Source organism: Venturia canescens, chromosome 5 (assembly GCF_019457755.1).
Source record: "Venturia canescens isolate UGA chromosome 5, ASM1945775v1, whole genome shotgun sequence".
In the NCBI taxonomy this organism is placed as follows: domain Eukaryota; kingdom Metazoa; phylum Arthropoda; class Insecta; order Hymenoptera; family Ichneumonidae; genus Venturia; species Venturia canescens.
Window position 1 is genome coordinate 4,667,123 of NC_057425.1, and position 17,247 is coordinate 4,684,369.

At 42.0% G+C, this 17,247-nt stretch overlaps 1 protein-coding gene across 3 annotated transcripts in view; it reads left to right on the plus strand.

The window, feature by feature from the left end:
• LOC122410472 (rho GTPase-activating protein 20-like) overlaps window positions 1–17,247 on the plus strand; it is a 93,548-nt gene that overhangs the window by 73,281 nt on the left and 3,020 nt on the right. For 2 of the 3 annotated variants that reach the window (XM_043418628.1, XM_043418630.1), the window contains exons 2-7: window positions 12,131–12,325; window positions 12,677–12,832; window positions 13,204–13,421; window positions 13,995–14,121; window positions 15,858–16,519; window positions 16,823–17,121. In XM_043418628.1, the coding sequence (XP_043274563.1) occupies window positions 12,131–12,325; window positions 12,677–12,832; window positions 13,204–13,421; window positions 13,995–14,121; window positions 15,858–16,519; window positions 16,823–17,121 (1,657 nt within the window). Of the gene's footprint in view, window positions 1–9,868; window positions 10,490–12,130; window positions 12,326–12,676; window positions 12,833–13,203; window positions 13,422–13,994; window positions 14,122–15,857; window positions 16,520–16,822; window positions 17,122–17,247 lie in introns of those variants that run through there. The other variant, XM_043418631.1, reaches the window with a different exon arrangement.

Consider the following 17,247-nt stretch of genomic DNA (forward strand, 5'->3'; position numbering starts at 1 on the left):
TTCTCATTACGTAGCGACACCGCACCGGTATAATGAGCTCGTAGCACTCGACGACTCTCTGACAGATTTATAGCCCACATTTTACCAACGAAGAATATAATCGCATTGTCCTCTATTCGAGTTTATTTCGGCAATGAATAATCATTTCAATCAGCATTCAAAACGGTCTTTTATTCATTAAAATCCGTCACAATAGAATTCATTTTCGAGTCGCAATGATCATTAATTCACCAAGAAAACATTGCTCAATCCCACACGAAAATCGTCGAAACTGTCGTCAAAATCAGACACTAAATTCGACAGTCCCATTCTTCCACAATTCATTCTCCAGCAGGGTAAACACGATTCGGAAAAATCATTGTAATTTTCTCGAAAATTCGACCCAAAGATAAAGGATTTTCACGCTCCCCGAAATCCTTCTCGAAACCAGCCCCTCAATCGAGTCTCACAATTCCCAAATTCTTCTACACTGCCCACTCGTGCCGAAAGTTTCATAAATATCAGAAAAAATAGTAATTTCCTGCATGTGTCATCTGCCTCGCGGTTCAAAAGCACGAATGTTCATCATCAAGAACGAACGGTGTAGCACAGCATAAGAAAATTATTTCTCGTCGTACGTATAAGTGGATAAACGTCTGGATATGCCAGTATCATACAGATATATGCCAGTGAGAGCAAAATGTGATAGTCCTGCGGTTATCGGCAAGGATCTTCCCGAGAATTCCTTTCATACACGTCGTCCTGCTTAGTCGTCGTCTTCTCGAACTACTGCAGAATACACACGCGTCCTCATACTCATATTTGAGTGAATGTGTAGGCGCAGCGTGCATGGAGACGTAAAAATGAAAACGTATGGAGTTTTCTGTAAAAAAAGAACCGAACAGAATCTCGCATCCATTTTTCCAGTCGATTCTGTTCCGGGAGATCGATCCGGGCCCGAGTTTGAGTCGTTTGTATCTCCGTGACTCTGATTGGGGACGCCAATGATTTCCGAAACCAGACGCCTTCCCGGGCACTTTTTACCAAACGCATCGATGCCGGTAATTTTATATCAGGATTTGGATTCGAATTCGAGAATTCGAGTTTCGTAAAATTGAGCATTTTACAGTGCGATTGAGAGTGTTTGGAATTTTTGATTTTTCACGGGCCGGTTATGGCGAAGTTTTTATTCGCAAGAATAATCTTATCTCTCGTGGCTACTGTCCGCGTTTGCTGCACCATTGTAAAATGAGTTTCCAAAGGAGTGGGAAAGACGGCGAGCGAAAAGGAGGGGGAACAGCGTGAGTCTACGAGTGCGCCACGAGGATAGTCGTGAGCAATCCGCGAGCGCTCGCGCGCGGCACTCCCATTCACCAAATTCCTTCCTTTCATCGGCACCGATTCTCCTTGGACGACATACACGACTTTTAGATTCTCTCATTACAATTCCACCGCGGCAAATGCACTCGAGAGCCCGCTGGCGAACGGAAGAAAAAAGGGATCGAGCTATCGTCGGTTTATCGGATAACTGGACGATTTTCTTATTTCGATAACGGATGCCAGAAGACAAAAAGCCTTTAGCCTGTTGGCGATGAGAACGTTGAAAATATTCGCAATTTTAATCCCATCACGAGCCTAAATACCATTCGTACATTTACTACTCGCCTCACGTGTAATTAAACAATCTACGCGACCTTGGAGAAAAGCTCATCCGAGCACCGATTCAGCACACGGTCACATAGAACGATGAAAGATTATTCATTTATTTAAGATTTTTGATTATAGCCATAAATCCTCTCACGAAAATAGGAACGAAGCACTTAAAATCAATCATCTTAGAAAGACACGTACGAATATGTATGCCTCAAGAAAATAAATGGCCTGTCCATGTATTTCTCTCTTGCAAAATTAGTTTCCTCGATCGATCTCAGCAGCGAGCCAATCATTTTCGTTAGCCTACAAATTCGAATGATTTTAATTGAATAATAATAAATCTCCGAAGTTTTTTTCCGAGTAGAGCTTTCGTAAATGGACGTGGACATTTGCACGAAGAATGGCAAAAGTGCAACACGTGCTTTGCTCGATAAATCGAACGACACCGCGCGATCGTACGTTATGTCGAAATAATCAACGATCTTTCATGTCAATCGTACTCCAGCGATGTAACACACACGCGCGCACACACACTCGCCAGCCAGCAGCTCTCCACGATTGACAAAGCTTGTAATGATAAATCGCACGAGCTGCATTTCATAGAGTATTATAAACACACCTCGAATATATTTGTGATGACAACAGACAAGTGCGTTTGTTGTATTTTACTCGTGCACCTCCACGTCCCCACTGTTTTTTCTCTCCGGTTGTGCGCTGTTTTCAACAGTGAATGGAAATACGAACGGTGTACGAACAGCAATCCGCGAGTACCGAGAGCACAAAATATTGTAGTCTCTGGAAGAGAGCGACCTCGCGAGAGCCTCGCCATTCGCAGCAGCCAGTCGCGAAAGGGCTCCTTCACATGTGTACAGCGCTGCTTTCTTTTACTTTACGAGCTCGTTTATGTTTTATGAAATTCTTGTTACAAATGTGATACATACTTATACGACGTCGAGCCCCCACAAAGTGTACCGGGAGATGAAGAATTTTTGCAGAAAAAAAATCGAATTTCTTATTCTTACAACAACTCTCGGAAGCGGAATAACTTTTATGGGATTCGACAAATTTTCGATTCAGTTTCCTTGCAGTTGCTTTGTCACAAATAAACTCGAGGAATTTAGTTTATGCACTCATTTTCTTATTCAATATTTCAGTATTTGTGAAATTCGTGGCATTTGTGCTGAGGGCGTGAAGCAGAAAAATTGATTAATTGTGTTGCCACTGACGTGAAAATTCCCATAGTTTTGCCAAAGGATGAATGAAAAAATTGAGAAAACTCGATCGTTCGTAATTAAAATCTGATTGCATTCCTCTCGTCGCGTCGAGTGATAAATTTCGAGGTTAAAGACTTGACAATACGATAAATGTGGGGACAGAAATCTCATAATTTCGAAGTACGAAAGAGAATCGAGAATATGAGAGAAAATAGATGTTTGCAATTAGAAGGGGAATGAAGATTGGAGGCTGAAAACAAAAAGAGATGGAACGACTACTCTAGAAATCGTAATCGCCTTGTCTCGAATATATTTTCAGCCAAAAATATATATTCCCGGAGTTTTAGGCTCATTAGTCCAAATACTTTCTATCCGCGCGGTCTCCTTCTCGAGACATTACTCGAAAGATCATAAATTTTTACGAGCGTTTGAAGGTTTACACTTAGCAGGATGCCGTTTTCGAGCTCCTGAAGATTTTCGCTCTCGTCGTTCTCGTATCAAGAGTGCCTGCGTGCTATGGTTACTTGTAACATACTTACAATACGCTCCTATATATAAACTCACGTACGTGTGCTCATGTCGTACATGCACACACGTATTACAGCGATTTGATGTCAAGTCTCTTATAATGATCGCAGAGGGGCTGAATCATTATTATCACGGACGTTATACAATTTCTCGCGAGGCAAATTACATCTCAATCAAAAGAGTAACCTCCTCTTCTTCTCGTGGTATGGAAAAAAGTGAGAAGAGAATAAAAAAAAAAAAAAAGAAGAAACACTTGCTACGAGCAGCCTTGAATGAATTCTTCACGCGAGAGTAATCGAATTCATTGCCGCGGGTATATGCGCACTCGTATGAACATTTTGTATTATAGTAAGATCATAAAATCGAAAGAAGTCATCGGTGACAATGGTGGGTCCGAAAAAATAAAAGGAATTTTGATTGATAGTCAGTTAATTGCGGCGTGCCGCGTGACCGCAATTCCCCAGATTCTTCCTAAACTATTCCAATCTCATATTTAGGACGAGTTCAACGTTCCTCCTCGATTTTTTATATACCTCAACGAACACACACGAAAGCGTCGTACCATCAGGCTGTCATCGAGATGTCGAGCCTCGCGCTCATTCGAGAAAGTCACTCGAAAGTAAAAGCTTATTCGAATAGCTCAGAGGCACATTACGATCTCGTGAGAATCGCTCGCGTATGTATTTCTATACTGGATTTTTCAGACGATATTATCCACACTACGAACTTTCCGAGGATTACAGGACGATAAACTCGATTTAAAAACGTCGTGCAGACAAATTCATGATTCTCGTTTCACTTCCTCCATTCAGATTCACATTTGATTCGACTTAATGACTTTATTTATTATTCCTTATCATGATGCATTCTCGAATTATCGTATCCACTCGAAATTTAATGCGCCACGTAATTGACAGGGAGCAAATGTCAGACGGTCTTCCTTCGCCGAAGTTTGTCTTCGAATTTAAAAAATAGAATTCTGGGGGACGCCATTCGAGAGCCGAAATTCTCGTAACCTTTCCCGGCGGTTCGCTCGTCGGAAAACTCACCAACTTTCATATCGTTACTAAATAAAAGTGACGAATCCTCTCCATTAGCATGACAATTGTGAGAGTTATCTAAACACTGTTAAAAGCAAACATTGCGATGATCCTCCTCGAATTACGAGTGCGTCTACTTTCAGGCTAATAACAACCATGATTCCTGGCAGATCTTCAAATCATTGGTAATATTAACCTTTGAGTCCCCCACTGCGTTTAAGCCTGCCTCTGACACAACCGGGGACGAGAATTCCTCGAAAGTTGCGCCTCCTATCGAAAAACAATCTCCGTCCCGCTGCAGCGAAAGAACACCCGTTTCGCTGAATCGTGGATTTTATCCAATTGCAAAAATAACGGATTTGACATACGATCTGAAAAATCGTTTTTTCCAATTGATGAAAAAATGTTCTTGTTCGTTACGAAATGTAGGAGCGAGAATTCATCGCTGTAGATCATTCCTGACGATATCCCCAGATCGTTATCTCCAGTCCCCATAAAACAATAGTAATTGAAACTCGTCTATTGTCTGACAAAAAATAACATCAAGCTAATGGCTTGATTTTTTATTTATTATTCATGTCTGCAGGAGCGTGCTTTATCTTTATCAATTTGCTCTTTAGGCGTGGCTGATTTGCTCACGTCCTGCATGCCCTCGGCACACAATTCTCGACCTGGTCGCGAGACTCCGCACGTATTATGTAGCACAAATTCTACACGAATATGCGCCTCGTGTGCGTGAGTGGAGAGGTGAGTTTTGTAACTCCCGGTGAGACAGGTGTTCCATTGCGTCACATTCATCCCGAACAATTTGTTTACCAGCACCTTCGTATACGCTTGTATATATTCGTGTGTATAATTCTCTTCGTATCTACATAAATATAGAGAAACTTGAATACTCATAAACCAGAACTGCATGTAACGCATGACATACGAAGATACGCGAGGTATTCGGGGCCATGAAATAGCTCGAGGCAATCGACCGAACCTAGCCAATGTACGACGTGAAAAAAGGAAAGAAACATTCGATCGATTCATCACTTACGTTTTTTCGTGTTCGAATGACAAAGTCTCGGGATCGTGCGTCGGGAGGGGCGCGAAAATATGATGTAAAGTTGATGTAATTCGACGATAAGGAAGATCGAAAATGATTTTAAATCGACGACGATGAACTTTGTGCTCGTATATATTCGGAGTGTCACTCACCGATTCGTTCCAAACTTCGTATTCGTTATTTTGGAAAATTATCGAAAACTGCCTGTAATGACAGCTCGAAAGCTCCCTGCTGATGAGGAGAAAGGCCTAATTTTGCGTAAATTACGTGGCAAGTGTTCACCATTGGAGATCATATCGGAGGGAGCAACGTAAGTTGAGTTATCCTCAGAAATTAGTAATTGGATTTGTTCTTACGTAATTTTATCTCGAAAGCGAACTCGAAGCCTCCGGATTTTGGGTCGAACGTTAAGTATGAAGCTTCGAATCTATTACCGAAACGAACGTTTTGGAATCTTCCCATATGCGTTGAGAAACACTGACGCAACTTTAATCGGATATTTACCACCCGAGTAAAGATTATATCACTGAACTAATTGATCGACGTGTCAAAAATGACACTTTTGTGAAGGAAGCGCAAATAAAGTTTCATTCATTTTTTTCTCGACGTGGGCGCACATGCATATCTACTCGGTAGTTGAGAGGCTCGAAATAAGAATAAAAAAGGGCGTTCTTGCTCGCGTCGATGACCGCCTGGTCGAGAGGTCTTACGGTAGTGTCGGTACGTATAATCTCGACACATTTTTTGCTCGGAGGATTAACCGAAGGGGATTTCGGGCCGAGAGCGAGGGATCTTCGCCCTCTTCAATCGTATCGAATTTCTTTCATCGCGTCGAGTGGCTATAATACGGGGTCGTTTGAATCCGTCGCTTCGCCGCCTGCTCCGAGAGTCTCGGGACGATCCTATTTTCCCTCGTTTCAGTGAGTTTCCTTGGACGAGTTTCCCTCCCGAAGTATCGGTAGAAACTCGAGTTGATCGAAAAATCGACAACTGCGTTCCGAAAAAGTCGTTTTATCGATTTGAATCTCGCCTCTCGAAACACGAAACTGCACTTTTGGCTCGACCGAAATCTCGTGTCGTTTAAGGAGCGCCTTCAATCCCTAACTCGATCATTAAACTCGTCAACTGAAAAATGAAACTCTCAATTGAAGCACCGAGCTTGAAGACTTCGTCAAGGAGCATCGCTGCGAGAGGCTGCGAGAAATTTGCCCCACTTGGCTCACTCCTGACCTTAATTATACTCAGCCAGCGATACAAAAAGCCAGTTGAGAAGGTGAATCGGTGCACACGCAGAATCAACGGGCAACGAAAAACTTTCGGTTTTATAACTCGCCTCGTTTTAATTACCCAATCGGTTGATAACGATCTCGCACACGATATAATCGATCGTTGAATCAGACGCATGACCAGCACTCGCTCGAAACAAATGTTTATTCAATATGCAAATTCATCGGCTCTCACACGAAACATCGAATAGTTCATTGACTAGGTTTCTACACTAAAAAATTCAGCATGAAAAATGTATCGCTCGTCACATAATCCGAGAGTTTTCTATACAATCCGTAAGACATTTTAGAATTAAAAAATAGCGAACCGCAGCACCGGGCATGGTGAAAGTACGCGAATATACTCGAGTGCCAACCGGTATGGCAAAGATCGTGCGTCCAAGTATTTTCTGTCTCCCGGCGGAGGAAACAGGTGACAAATATTCCACTCGACACATAAAATATCTTCAATCCGTGGCTCCGCGTGCGTGTGTCTTCCGAGGACGGTTATGTATGGCTAAATAAACTCGCGACAATACATAATGATGAGAAAGGAAACGAAGAAGACGGAAAAGTTTTGAAAGGCCCTCTAATCGAGGTGCTCTTTTCCGCAGCCTTTTCCTCGAGTCAGACTCTCACTTTCTGTGCAGTTCACGCTCTTTTTACGTCACCAGCATCCTTTTAATAAGTCATTATTTTAGATTTACTTTTAATAGAATCATGAGCGTGAGTCGTTAAAATGGATCGTTACGAATTACTTTCGAATGAATCACTCTGAGAATTGGTTCCTTTTAAGGATCATTATTTCCAATTACTTTTACGTTCCTACCCAATCAATCCTACCCAAGAATAGTAACCCGAATAAAAAACGATCCTTAAATTTGCCGCGTTATCCACGCTTTTTTGTGGATTCCACAGAATTTTTCAGCACGAAATTACACACAGAAGTTTAACGCCTGACATTATTAATTGTATTGAACTTTTGTGCGGATTATCGCTCCCTCGAATCTCTCTCCTTTCGCTCTATTGTAAATAAACCTGTTTCGCGTATGGCTAAATATAAATCAACTTTAGTATACGAATGAAATAGCAGATACAGATTTATTTTTGTTATTAGTCACAGCTTTGTGAATTACGCCTCTCGGCTTCTCGGTTAACAAACCAACCTTTTATTAACGTAATAAAGTCAAATGCCAATATACGTTTGTATACAAACCTATGTACGTGTACAATAACCGTTAGTTCTGTCTCATTTCCTCGTGATTACATGTGAAAGAGAAAATCCTCTGTATAGATGCCTCTGTATAATGATAATAACCGTGCATATCGCTCATGTTCGCCGTTCTCTTTCTCTCTTTCGCTCTCTCTCTCTCTCTCCTTCCCTCCCAGAGCCGTTTTTCTCTCACGTGAATGCCTGTCCTGTATCGTACAGTATCGCCAATTACGCCGACTCTGTAGGACTGTCATCACTCCCGATAGAAAACACGATCCTATAAAATTCTCGTGGGTTTTATTCATAATCATTTTTACAACGAAGGTGTTGCGCTGATGAATCGATGTTACAATTCATTCGTGAGATCGATCGGCGATTATCGGATTGGGGGCTGAGTCTTAGCTCGTTTTGGAGCGAATCAAACATTCGAGGGGTTTCCAGTAATCAAACTCGTCTTGCTCGATTGTGCTTTCGGAACTCTGCGTTTACTGTCACAGTGATTATTTGTAAAAGTGAGTAACTCCTCATTTGGACGGGGAGAAGCTTCGTCGCATGATTTATCGTTCGCAACTTTCCTCCAATTTGGAGTGTGGTTTTCGATCAATCGATTTCTACTCCGAAAAGTTTTGTTCGCTCATTCTTCGCGCGGCATGAAAGGTTTTTATGACACGTTTCGAATTTGATATCGAAATGGATTTCTCATTATTTTTCGTTTCATTGTTTCCGACGAAATACCGTTAAAACGTGACGTCGTCATCGTGAATGACGAAAATAAAAATAGCAAATCGCAGACGCTTTTACGTCAATGCTCCATGAGATTAGTGAGATCCATAAAAACACCTTAAATGTAGTTTTCATCATTGTTGCCATTGTATATTCCTGATTCATACTCGACTCCCCACTTCCTTAAATCGTCGCTCATACATACGAGCGCACGAAATGGCAAATAAAAAAACGGCCGGTATCGACTTATCGAGCCGCTATTAAACACGCGCTCGAAAGTCGATGACACAAGTTCCCATTTTGCAGAGCTCCGATCACCTGTTGCCTCTACGGAATTGCAAACGCTCTGCCTTTTAAATCAATCACCTTCTGTCATACGTTTATTGACGCGCCAGAATAGAAAAGGCCTGACTTTTACGAGCTCCGTTTCAGTATGACGAGCACGATTTTTCTCTTCAAAAATTCGTCCCTCGTATGCGTGATTTTTTTAAATTAACCTCCAGAGCCCTGGTACTTTGCCGCTACCGATTAAAGCCACGAATTATCACAACGGAATTCATGTAAAAACAGAAACAGCCGTCGTTGCGCTCGTCGAATTACGATTTCTTCATCATTTACAACGGATTTTCATCATTTCAAACAATTCCGCAGATCCCCGTTGAATCAAACGGCAATAATCTCGAGAAAATCAACAGAATCACCCGAAATTCGAACACCTGGAATCCGAGAACCTCCGGAACCTCTTCTTTCAGTCTCCCCTCAAGATCAAACCGGAAAATTTGTCTACATTCCAAATACAAAAATGCTACGAAAATGAGCCGATTGAAAAGGACGAATCATTACGAGGATAATCTACCCGTTGTGATTCACTTTCCCGTGAAACGATTTCACGGAAGTGTATATTAAATCTCGTGTATCAGTCACCCATCCAGTTGATCTCCTCCTCTTCACTGCTGCTGCTCCTGCTCCTGCTGCTGCTGGTGACGCGCATTTTTCTGTCAAGCTCCAATACTGATCTGCCCACAGCACACACACACACATACAGCCGAGCCTATACTTATGTGAACGGAGATACATACCGACACGAATTATACGTATACGTAATCGGAATGCCGGATAGGTGCGTAGTAGCGCGTGGGGAGGTAGAGGCGCGCGAAGCTTCTCGAGAGAGTCGGGATAATCAATTCAGTCGTTTAAGCGCGAATGATACGAGCAGTCGTATATATTCTCGATAGGCGTGTTTGAGAAAAGCATTTTTTCGAGACTCGAGTTTTATTATTCCTTTGGACGCGAGACGCTTCGAAACAGTTTCTTCGATTCTCGCGACAGCACGGGAGCCTGAAAAAACTATTGAATAAATGTATTTGAAAAATTGGTGCGGATAACAAAGCTAAACAATTTTGTCCGCTTAAAAAAAAGGATTGGTGAATGAAAGAATCAAGTTTCGCTCAAACCGAGAACGTTTCGGGGCGAAGAATTAATTGAGTGATCAAAACCGTGCTGGTTACTGGCTGCCAGCTATTGTGGAAGTAATAAACGTTTACAAATGGGAAACGATCGAGGAAGTGGAGCGTGATTGATGGACGAATCTCAATCACGCAGAAGCCTCTCGCCGTTCGGAAAGCAAATTTTGAAACTATCCTCACTTAGTTTCTCGTTTAATAGTCGCCGAATATTTGCGAAAGTATCGATCACTCGCTGGGTACGAGCGAGCTCGAAATCCAATGTAATGTAAGAAACGTCTGAGAGAGATAGTAGAAAATATGTTTGTTAAGTACGTGGACATGTTTTCGGACGAGGGATACGCGTCGGATCCACAAAACGTAGGTATACTAAAATTCCAACATTTTTTCACACTCCCACCTTTAGAATCAATTCCGAGAACACTTTTTCACGAGCATTCCGGTACATAACCGACCCTGAATCTCATCGTTTTTCAACGAGAAAAGTTTTTCAGCGTTCTGAAAAAAACTTCTCGAGACTAATGATGGAGAAACGATTTTTTGAAGCAGCCTGTAATTGCTTCGCTCTCCAGTGTCCTTCCAGCAATAAAATCGCGTTTTCTTCACTCGTCTTGCTCCGCACGGAGCAATTAATAAAAGCGTTAATGTACTCGAAAATGGCGCACAGGCTGCTCGATCCAGTGATATTTACGCATGTTTGAGGCTTGCGTCATAGAAATATCGATCACAAGCACTCAATTTACATTTTGTATCGAATGGCGATGAATCAAGCGTGTTTGTCGAGCGGTAGCTGAAAAAATGGTTTTCGTACGTAGCCCGTGAGTGGGAGACCCCCGAAAGATCGCGATCGCGAAGTTTATTTTTTCATCTCTCGTTCGGCGGTCCATCCGTCAGGATAATCAGGTCGAGCTGTCAGAAAAAAACGCCGATAAATCGCGCTCACAATAAGATCAACGTGTACATGTGCGTTCGATAATCCATCGATTTTCTACCGTAAGCTTTTTGAATATTCAATCGACCGCTTGGAGGAAACTGTTGCGTCAACTTTATGTGTTGGCGTTCCAGTTTTGAGGATCAACGAAATCACCGGATTTTATTCAAAACTCCGATAGAATTACCTCCGATAGGATTATGTACAGTTAACACTAAAATTCTACGAAACGCTTATGGAAACGAGGAATAGTCGGGGCCCCCTCGCTCAGCAAAGCTACAAATCTGTTGGTAAACATTTGACGCAATCGGCTGTGACCGAAAAGCCGGAAATTGCGCGCGCGACCTGTCAAAATAAATGGTTGGACGAAAAAAAAATGGGAAAAATGATGATTTTGTTTTGTTTTCGTATTCCAAAGTTTGCTTTCACGAGTCGTCGGAGCTCCCGAAGAGTGGTGATCGATTCGATAGGCGCTAACGATATGAAATATTTATGAAAACTTGCCAGATGTTTCGACACGAATGAGAGTCGGTGAGTCTGGAAGTCTCCGGTGATTTTGTACCCTCGTGTATTATGTAAATCGCTCCTCGCACTTATTGCGAAGATTCTCTTCCCGAAAATGAGCGTCTTGCGCTCGCTGTACGCATGCGCGTTCGTCACAAAGACTTTCGGATTAAATATTGAGATTTTTTTATCCCCCTGTGACAGCGATCGCTGATTGCAGCTCGAGTTACTTCGGTGCTTCGTAATGCACTGCGCGCGGCTTTATGCGAATGCAGTTGATTGGAAAGAAATTCGCACACTTTCCGCGAATACATTACACCGAAATGTGTGTGTGTGTGTATGCGCTTGTATTTATGAGCGAAGACAGGAAATGACTGACACAAAATTGCAGTTCGTTAACCCTCGATAGCAGGGAAAAGAAAGTTTGTGCATTCGTGCCATTTCGCCTGGAAGATTTAATGAGCATCCTCTTCGCCTCCGATTTCATTGGGAACGACGATTCTTTATTCTCATTTTCTCCAATGATCTTCCCATAAATAACTACTGTTATATTTTTTGGCTTGCAGGTTCAGAGGCTAGCCGAGTACGAGAGATATCTTGGACAAGAAGCCCGGAATCTTCAGGTGGATAACCCCGAGAGCGGGAACGTTTGTAGCGCTGCTGTGCTACAGCGTGGGCAGCTCGAGGGTGATCTTCACCGTATTCAGGAACTGTTCCCCGGTGACAATCTCCGTCTTCACGAGCGCGATGTTCTCACAACGGTAAATAATTTCGATGTTGAGAAACTTTTTCGTCGATACTTTCGTAAACTTTCGTTATTTCGATCCACGATTTTTCTCAGTTTCAAATCGATCGAAAAATTCGACGAATGGAAATGAGAGTGATCGAAACTGAAGGAAAAGTTTATGAAACATGATATCGACAGGACGAATTGAGGGAAAGAATTCAAAGTTGTTCGCGATGGATCGTCGATCGTGAATGTTTCAATAAAATATGTTTCCGAGTCGCAGACTATTCGAAGATTTGTCAAAACGCTTGCAATCGTTCTGGCATAAATGAGAATTCGTTTTATTAATATCGATTGTGCGGTGCCACAATCGTGCGTGTTCCAGAAGATGAAGAATCTCATACGAAAAAGGAGCGGTGGCAACACAGGAAGGCTGACGAGGGTGCTGTCGCAAAAATCTTTAAATGTCACATCATCCTCACCGGCGCCGAAATCACCGCCGCGAACATTTCTCCTCGAGACACCGGTTCAATTTACGACGGTGAGTAGTCGTAAATTCTCGAATCCTGATGCCACAAGTCAAAAAACGAATGATAATTATCCAAATTTTCGTCCTTTAAATCCGAGGCGTTTCTCCACTTTTCTGAAATTTATTTGACTCTGAAGAATATTCGCGATAGTAATTATCGCCGGGAACGTCCGACGTGAATTTTTGTTCGTTTATTGCCGAAAATATTCTCGATTCAGCTTCTGTGTGCTGAGCCAGAAAACTTTGATTTTTATGCACATTTTTTATTCCTGAAAACAAGAATTTCTTTTTGGCAGTGAAAGAATAAATTTCACCGCTGGAAATTCGTTCGAGCCCCCATCGATTTGGCTCTCTCCGTAAAGTTCGATTTTTCGTTTTCACAGGGAATGCAATCGCAAGAAAGACATTTGTTTCTCTTCTCCGATCTGCTGCTCATCGCGAAAGCTCGAATCGGTGGTAATTTCAAGCTTAAGCAATCAGTGAAAATGAGCGAGCTCTGGTTGACCGCCGGACACATCGAGGATGTTGCGGAAACGAATAAATCCCAAGAAACGAGCTTCGTTCTAGGTTGGCCAACGACCAATGTTGTCGCAACGTTCATGTAAGTCGTTCAATTAAAAATCAGCTTTTTGCCCCCTCAGAAATATTGTTCAACTTATTCATCAATGAGAATGAAAAGCCAGCCTTCGATCTTTCACCCCAAGCACTTTCCCAACGGCCCAATCATATCGCAAGTCACTGGAAAACATTTTTCCACTCGATCTTCAATGATTCACGCCTTCGAAGCGTCAAATCTCTCATAAAAGTACCAATATTTCTTAAAAAAAAAAAAAAAAAAAAAAAAAAAACACCATTTCAGCACACGCATTTATTCATTTATTTCCATACGAGGGTATAAAACAACGCATAATATTCTCGAGTTCGATACACCCGCGTATGATTAATTTACGTCGTACTCAAAGTTATTAATCGATCGTTAGTTTGGAGAGAGACAAGAAAACTTGGTATGCACCAAAGTGGGCAAGGAGATGGAGGAAGGGGGGGGGGGTAGAAAAGTGAGAGAGACTAGTGACGAGTAGAATTAATAATAATAATGAATAAAAAAAAAAACAACGTACGAGAAAAAAATGCCTATACGCCGATTCTGAGAACGCATCTTTTGCTTGTTCAACAGGACTGCAGCGGCTCGAGATCTCTGGTGGGGACGTCTGACCGAGCTCGTACGAGAAGAGAGTATGAAGGAGCCGCCGGACACGAACATTCAAGTCGTGTATCACGACAGTGACACGAACACGGAATACGTAAGTAATCCCAAGCATAAAGTAATAAACAATGCCACAGGCTATTTCAGAAAGAAGTGAAAATTCGATTTTTTTCTTTATTGAAAACCGAAAAACTCGCGTACTGATGGTCGATTTTTGATAAATGTTGAGAGTTTTTGTTCGCTCGTATTTTTTTTTTTTGCTTTTGACGTAACTCATTTTTATCGGGGGCTGCTGACAGTCGATGAAAAAATATAGAACTTTTGATAAGAAGCCCAAAAATCTGAAACTTTGAGATTTTTGAGGGATAATTTACGTTTTTTTGACTTTTATCTAACCTTGGAAGAACCTTCTTTTGACACGGTCGATCCGACGTTCGGAGATGAAGTTGAATGAAAAAAAAAACGCCTCGAAATTAATAAGTGCCCGGGAGCTTTGGGCTGCCAAGAATACACAAGAAAATTGAAAAGTTAACTGAGCCTCCTTGGACTCGACGATTGAACCTGGAACAGCCCGTAAATTAAAAGACACACGGTCACGCCTTCTTTGCTGCGGTCCAGTCTTCGCGCATACGCGATTCTCGAGTCTGGTTGCATCGTAGCTTTACTATTCGTTTCCCGATTCTCTCTATTCGATCTTTTCTCTTTCGCGTTCTCTGCCTCGAAAGAATATTCCATTGGAAGTAGTGAAAAGTTGCGGCATTTGGATTGGAAACCGAAAAATCCCCTTTCGGTGTCTCAGAAAATAATTGTCATCCGATTTTTCAGGAGATAAATCAGCATTAAGGAATGCCGTTTTCACAGTTTAATTCATTTTTAATCTTCGCTTCGAATACCGCTTCGATAATGATTTTTTTATTATTTTCCATGATTGAATCAATTTGAAAGATTTTTTATGTGATTTCCCATAAATAATGCTGAGTTTTTATCTCTTAAATTTTAAAACCTCGAAAATGGTGCCTCGCAAAGTGTCGAAACACGTAAATTTTTATTGGCCTGTCACGAATTTGTATTTTTCTATTTCTCCCTGCGATGTGTAAGACAAAATAAGGGAAAAAATCGATGTTCCTCCCCAAAAAATGTATCAAAAGTATCTCCATGAAACGTATTAATTTTATTGGACACTGAAGATTTGAAGGCTCGTAAAAAAAGTCTACTTGCCGCTCGATAAATTTTCCTTGTATCCGAACATAAATAACGATTATCGAGCGTTATTCACGTCGTCGCGATCGTGGCCAGTTTAACGTGAGAATTCGAAGATTCGATTCACCGTGACATCGAGACTGCTGCATCGCCGGGCTTTTCGAGCCTTATCTCCTGAGCTCAGGAATTTTCTAGCCGATAAAACGAGTCGGGTCAAGTGTAATAAAAAGGGAAAAACACTTACGGGAAAAACGAGCGACGATCTTTCTCTTCAAACTGTTTGAAAGGATGAAAAATCCTTAAGCTTTTTTAACGTTGACAAAAGTAGCCGATAAAAGTACAGTTTTCGATACGACTTTTGTTTCATTAATTCTATTAGGAATGCCATGAATCTTGAATTTTTATTATTCTATCCCTTAAGCCTGCGCAACGGTTTCGTTGTTTCGAGCCCGAAAGGACCAGATTCCGGCGTCCTTATATATTTTCATCCTTTTTTTATTCGTTCCAAAAGCCAGAGTGCTCTCAAACAATTGAAACGATTCCTCCAATCATCGTAATTGATAATAAAAAACGGTTAAAATGACAACTGACTCGTGTGTCGACTCTATTAATAGACGCGCTTATTTTTTGCAGTGCAAGACAATAGAGGTCAGCTCGGAAATGACAGCGTCGACTTGCGTGAGTCTAGCAACGAGACTGCTCGGTCTTCAGGGACCTTTTCAACTTTGGGCTAGAACGTCGTCGGACGAGGCGCCGTATCCATTGATCGGTCACGAGAGGCCATTCGCCATTAAATTGTCGAATCTTCGGCACACATTGTCGGCCGAGGAGGGTTTCGATCTGGAGCATTGTAACAAGAGTGGCCATGACACGTGTCACTTCATTTTACGCCCGGTTACGAAGTCGCCGATAAAAAAGAACAAGTCGAAAATAAGCGGTCTTCTGAGAAGATCGTTGTCCCTCAATCCGAGTATATTCGGCGTCAATCTTTCAAGACTCGACGACAATGGCTTACCAAAACCGGTTCTCGTAATGCTCCAACAATTATTCGCAAAAGGACCATTCACACAGGGCATTTTTCGCAAATCTGCCAACGTCAGAATAGTCCGCGAATTAAGGGACCAGATCGAGTCGACCGGTGATCCAACCTGCCTCGAAGAAGCCCCGATCATCGCGGTCGCTGCTTTGCTCAAAGATTTCTTGAGATCGTTGCCCGATCCGTTGCTCACTTCACATTTATTCCCACTGTGGATGGCGAGCCTCGAAACAGCCAAACCTGTACAAACGATCAAGAGGTGAGCAAAAACAAACGTGTTTTTATAGTCGCAGAATTTTCATTGAGGAACTCGACGCTCTACAATTCCTATTTTCTCTTCCTTGCCTCCGGAATAACAATTGCCTTTTTTGGCATTTTAGTCCAACCGGTCCATAAGTGACCTACATTTTTCATAATTTCTTGGAAAAAAGAAGCAGGACAAGGCGAAAAACTTGAACCGTGACACAAATAGTTGTTTCGCTCAATTCACTGTTATTTTTTTTTAATTTTTGAAGGAAATTTTTTAATATTTTATTAACTCCGTTTTTTATCTTCGTTGCAGTATTCTTGATCGACTTCCCAAAGCGAATTACACACTGTTGTCGCACCTCGTTTGCGTCTTGCATCACGTTGCGAGAAGGTCCAAGCACAATTTAATGTGCGCGAGTAATCTCGGTGTTTGCTGCGGTCCGAGTTTACTTTGGTCACAAAATCCCTCGGTTAATCAAAGTCGAGCGATTCCAGCACTCACGGAAATGCTTATACGACATTGCGAGGTACTCTTTGGCGAAGGCGTCACGCAGCTTCTTGGCGAAGAACGCAGTGACAGCGGCGCCGAGGAAAGCACCGATAGCCTACACTGTAAGCCCTTTGATTTTTTTTTTAATTCTGTGCTCAACCGTCCGTTCTAATTCACGTCACCGTTCGTTTCATTACAAATTTTTATTTGATTCAAGAATTCACGTTCTAAAAAAGTGATCTTGTAAG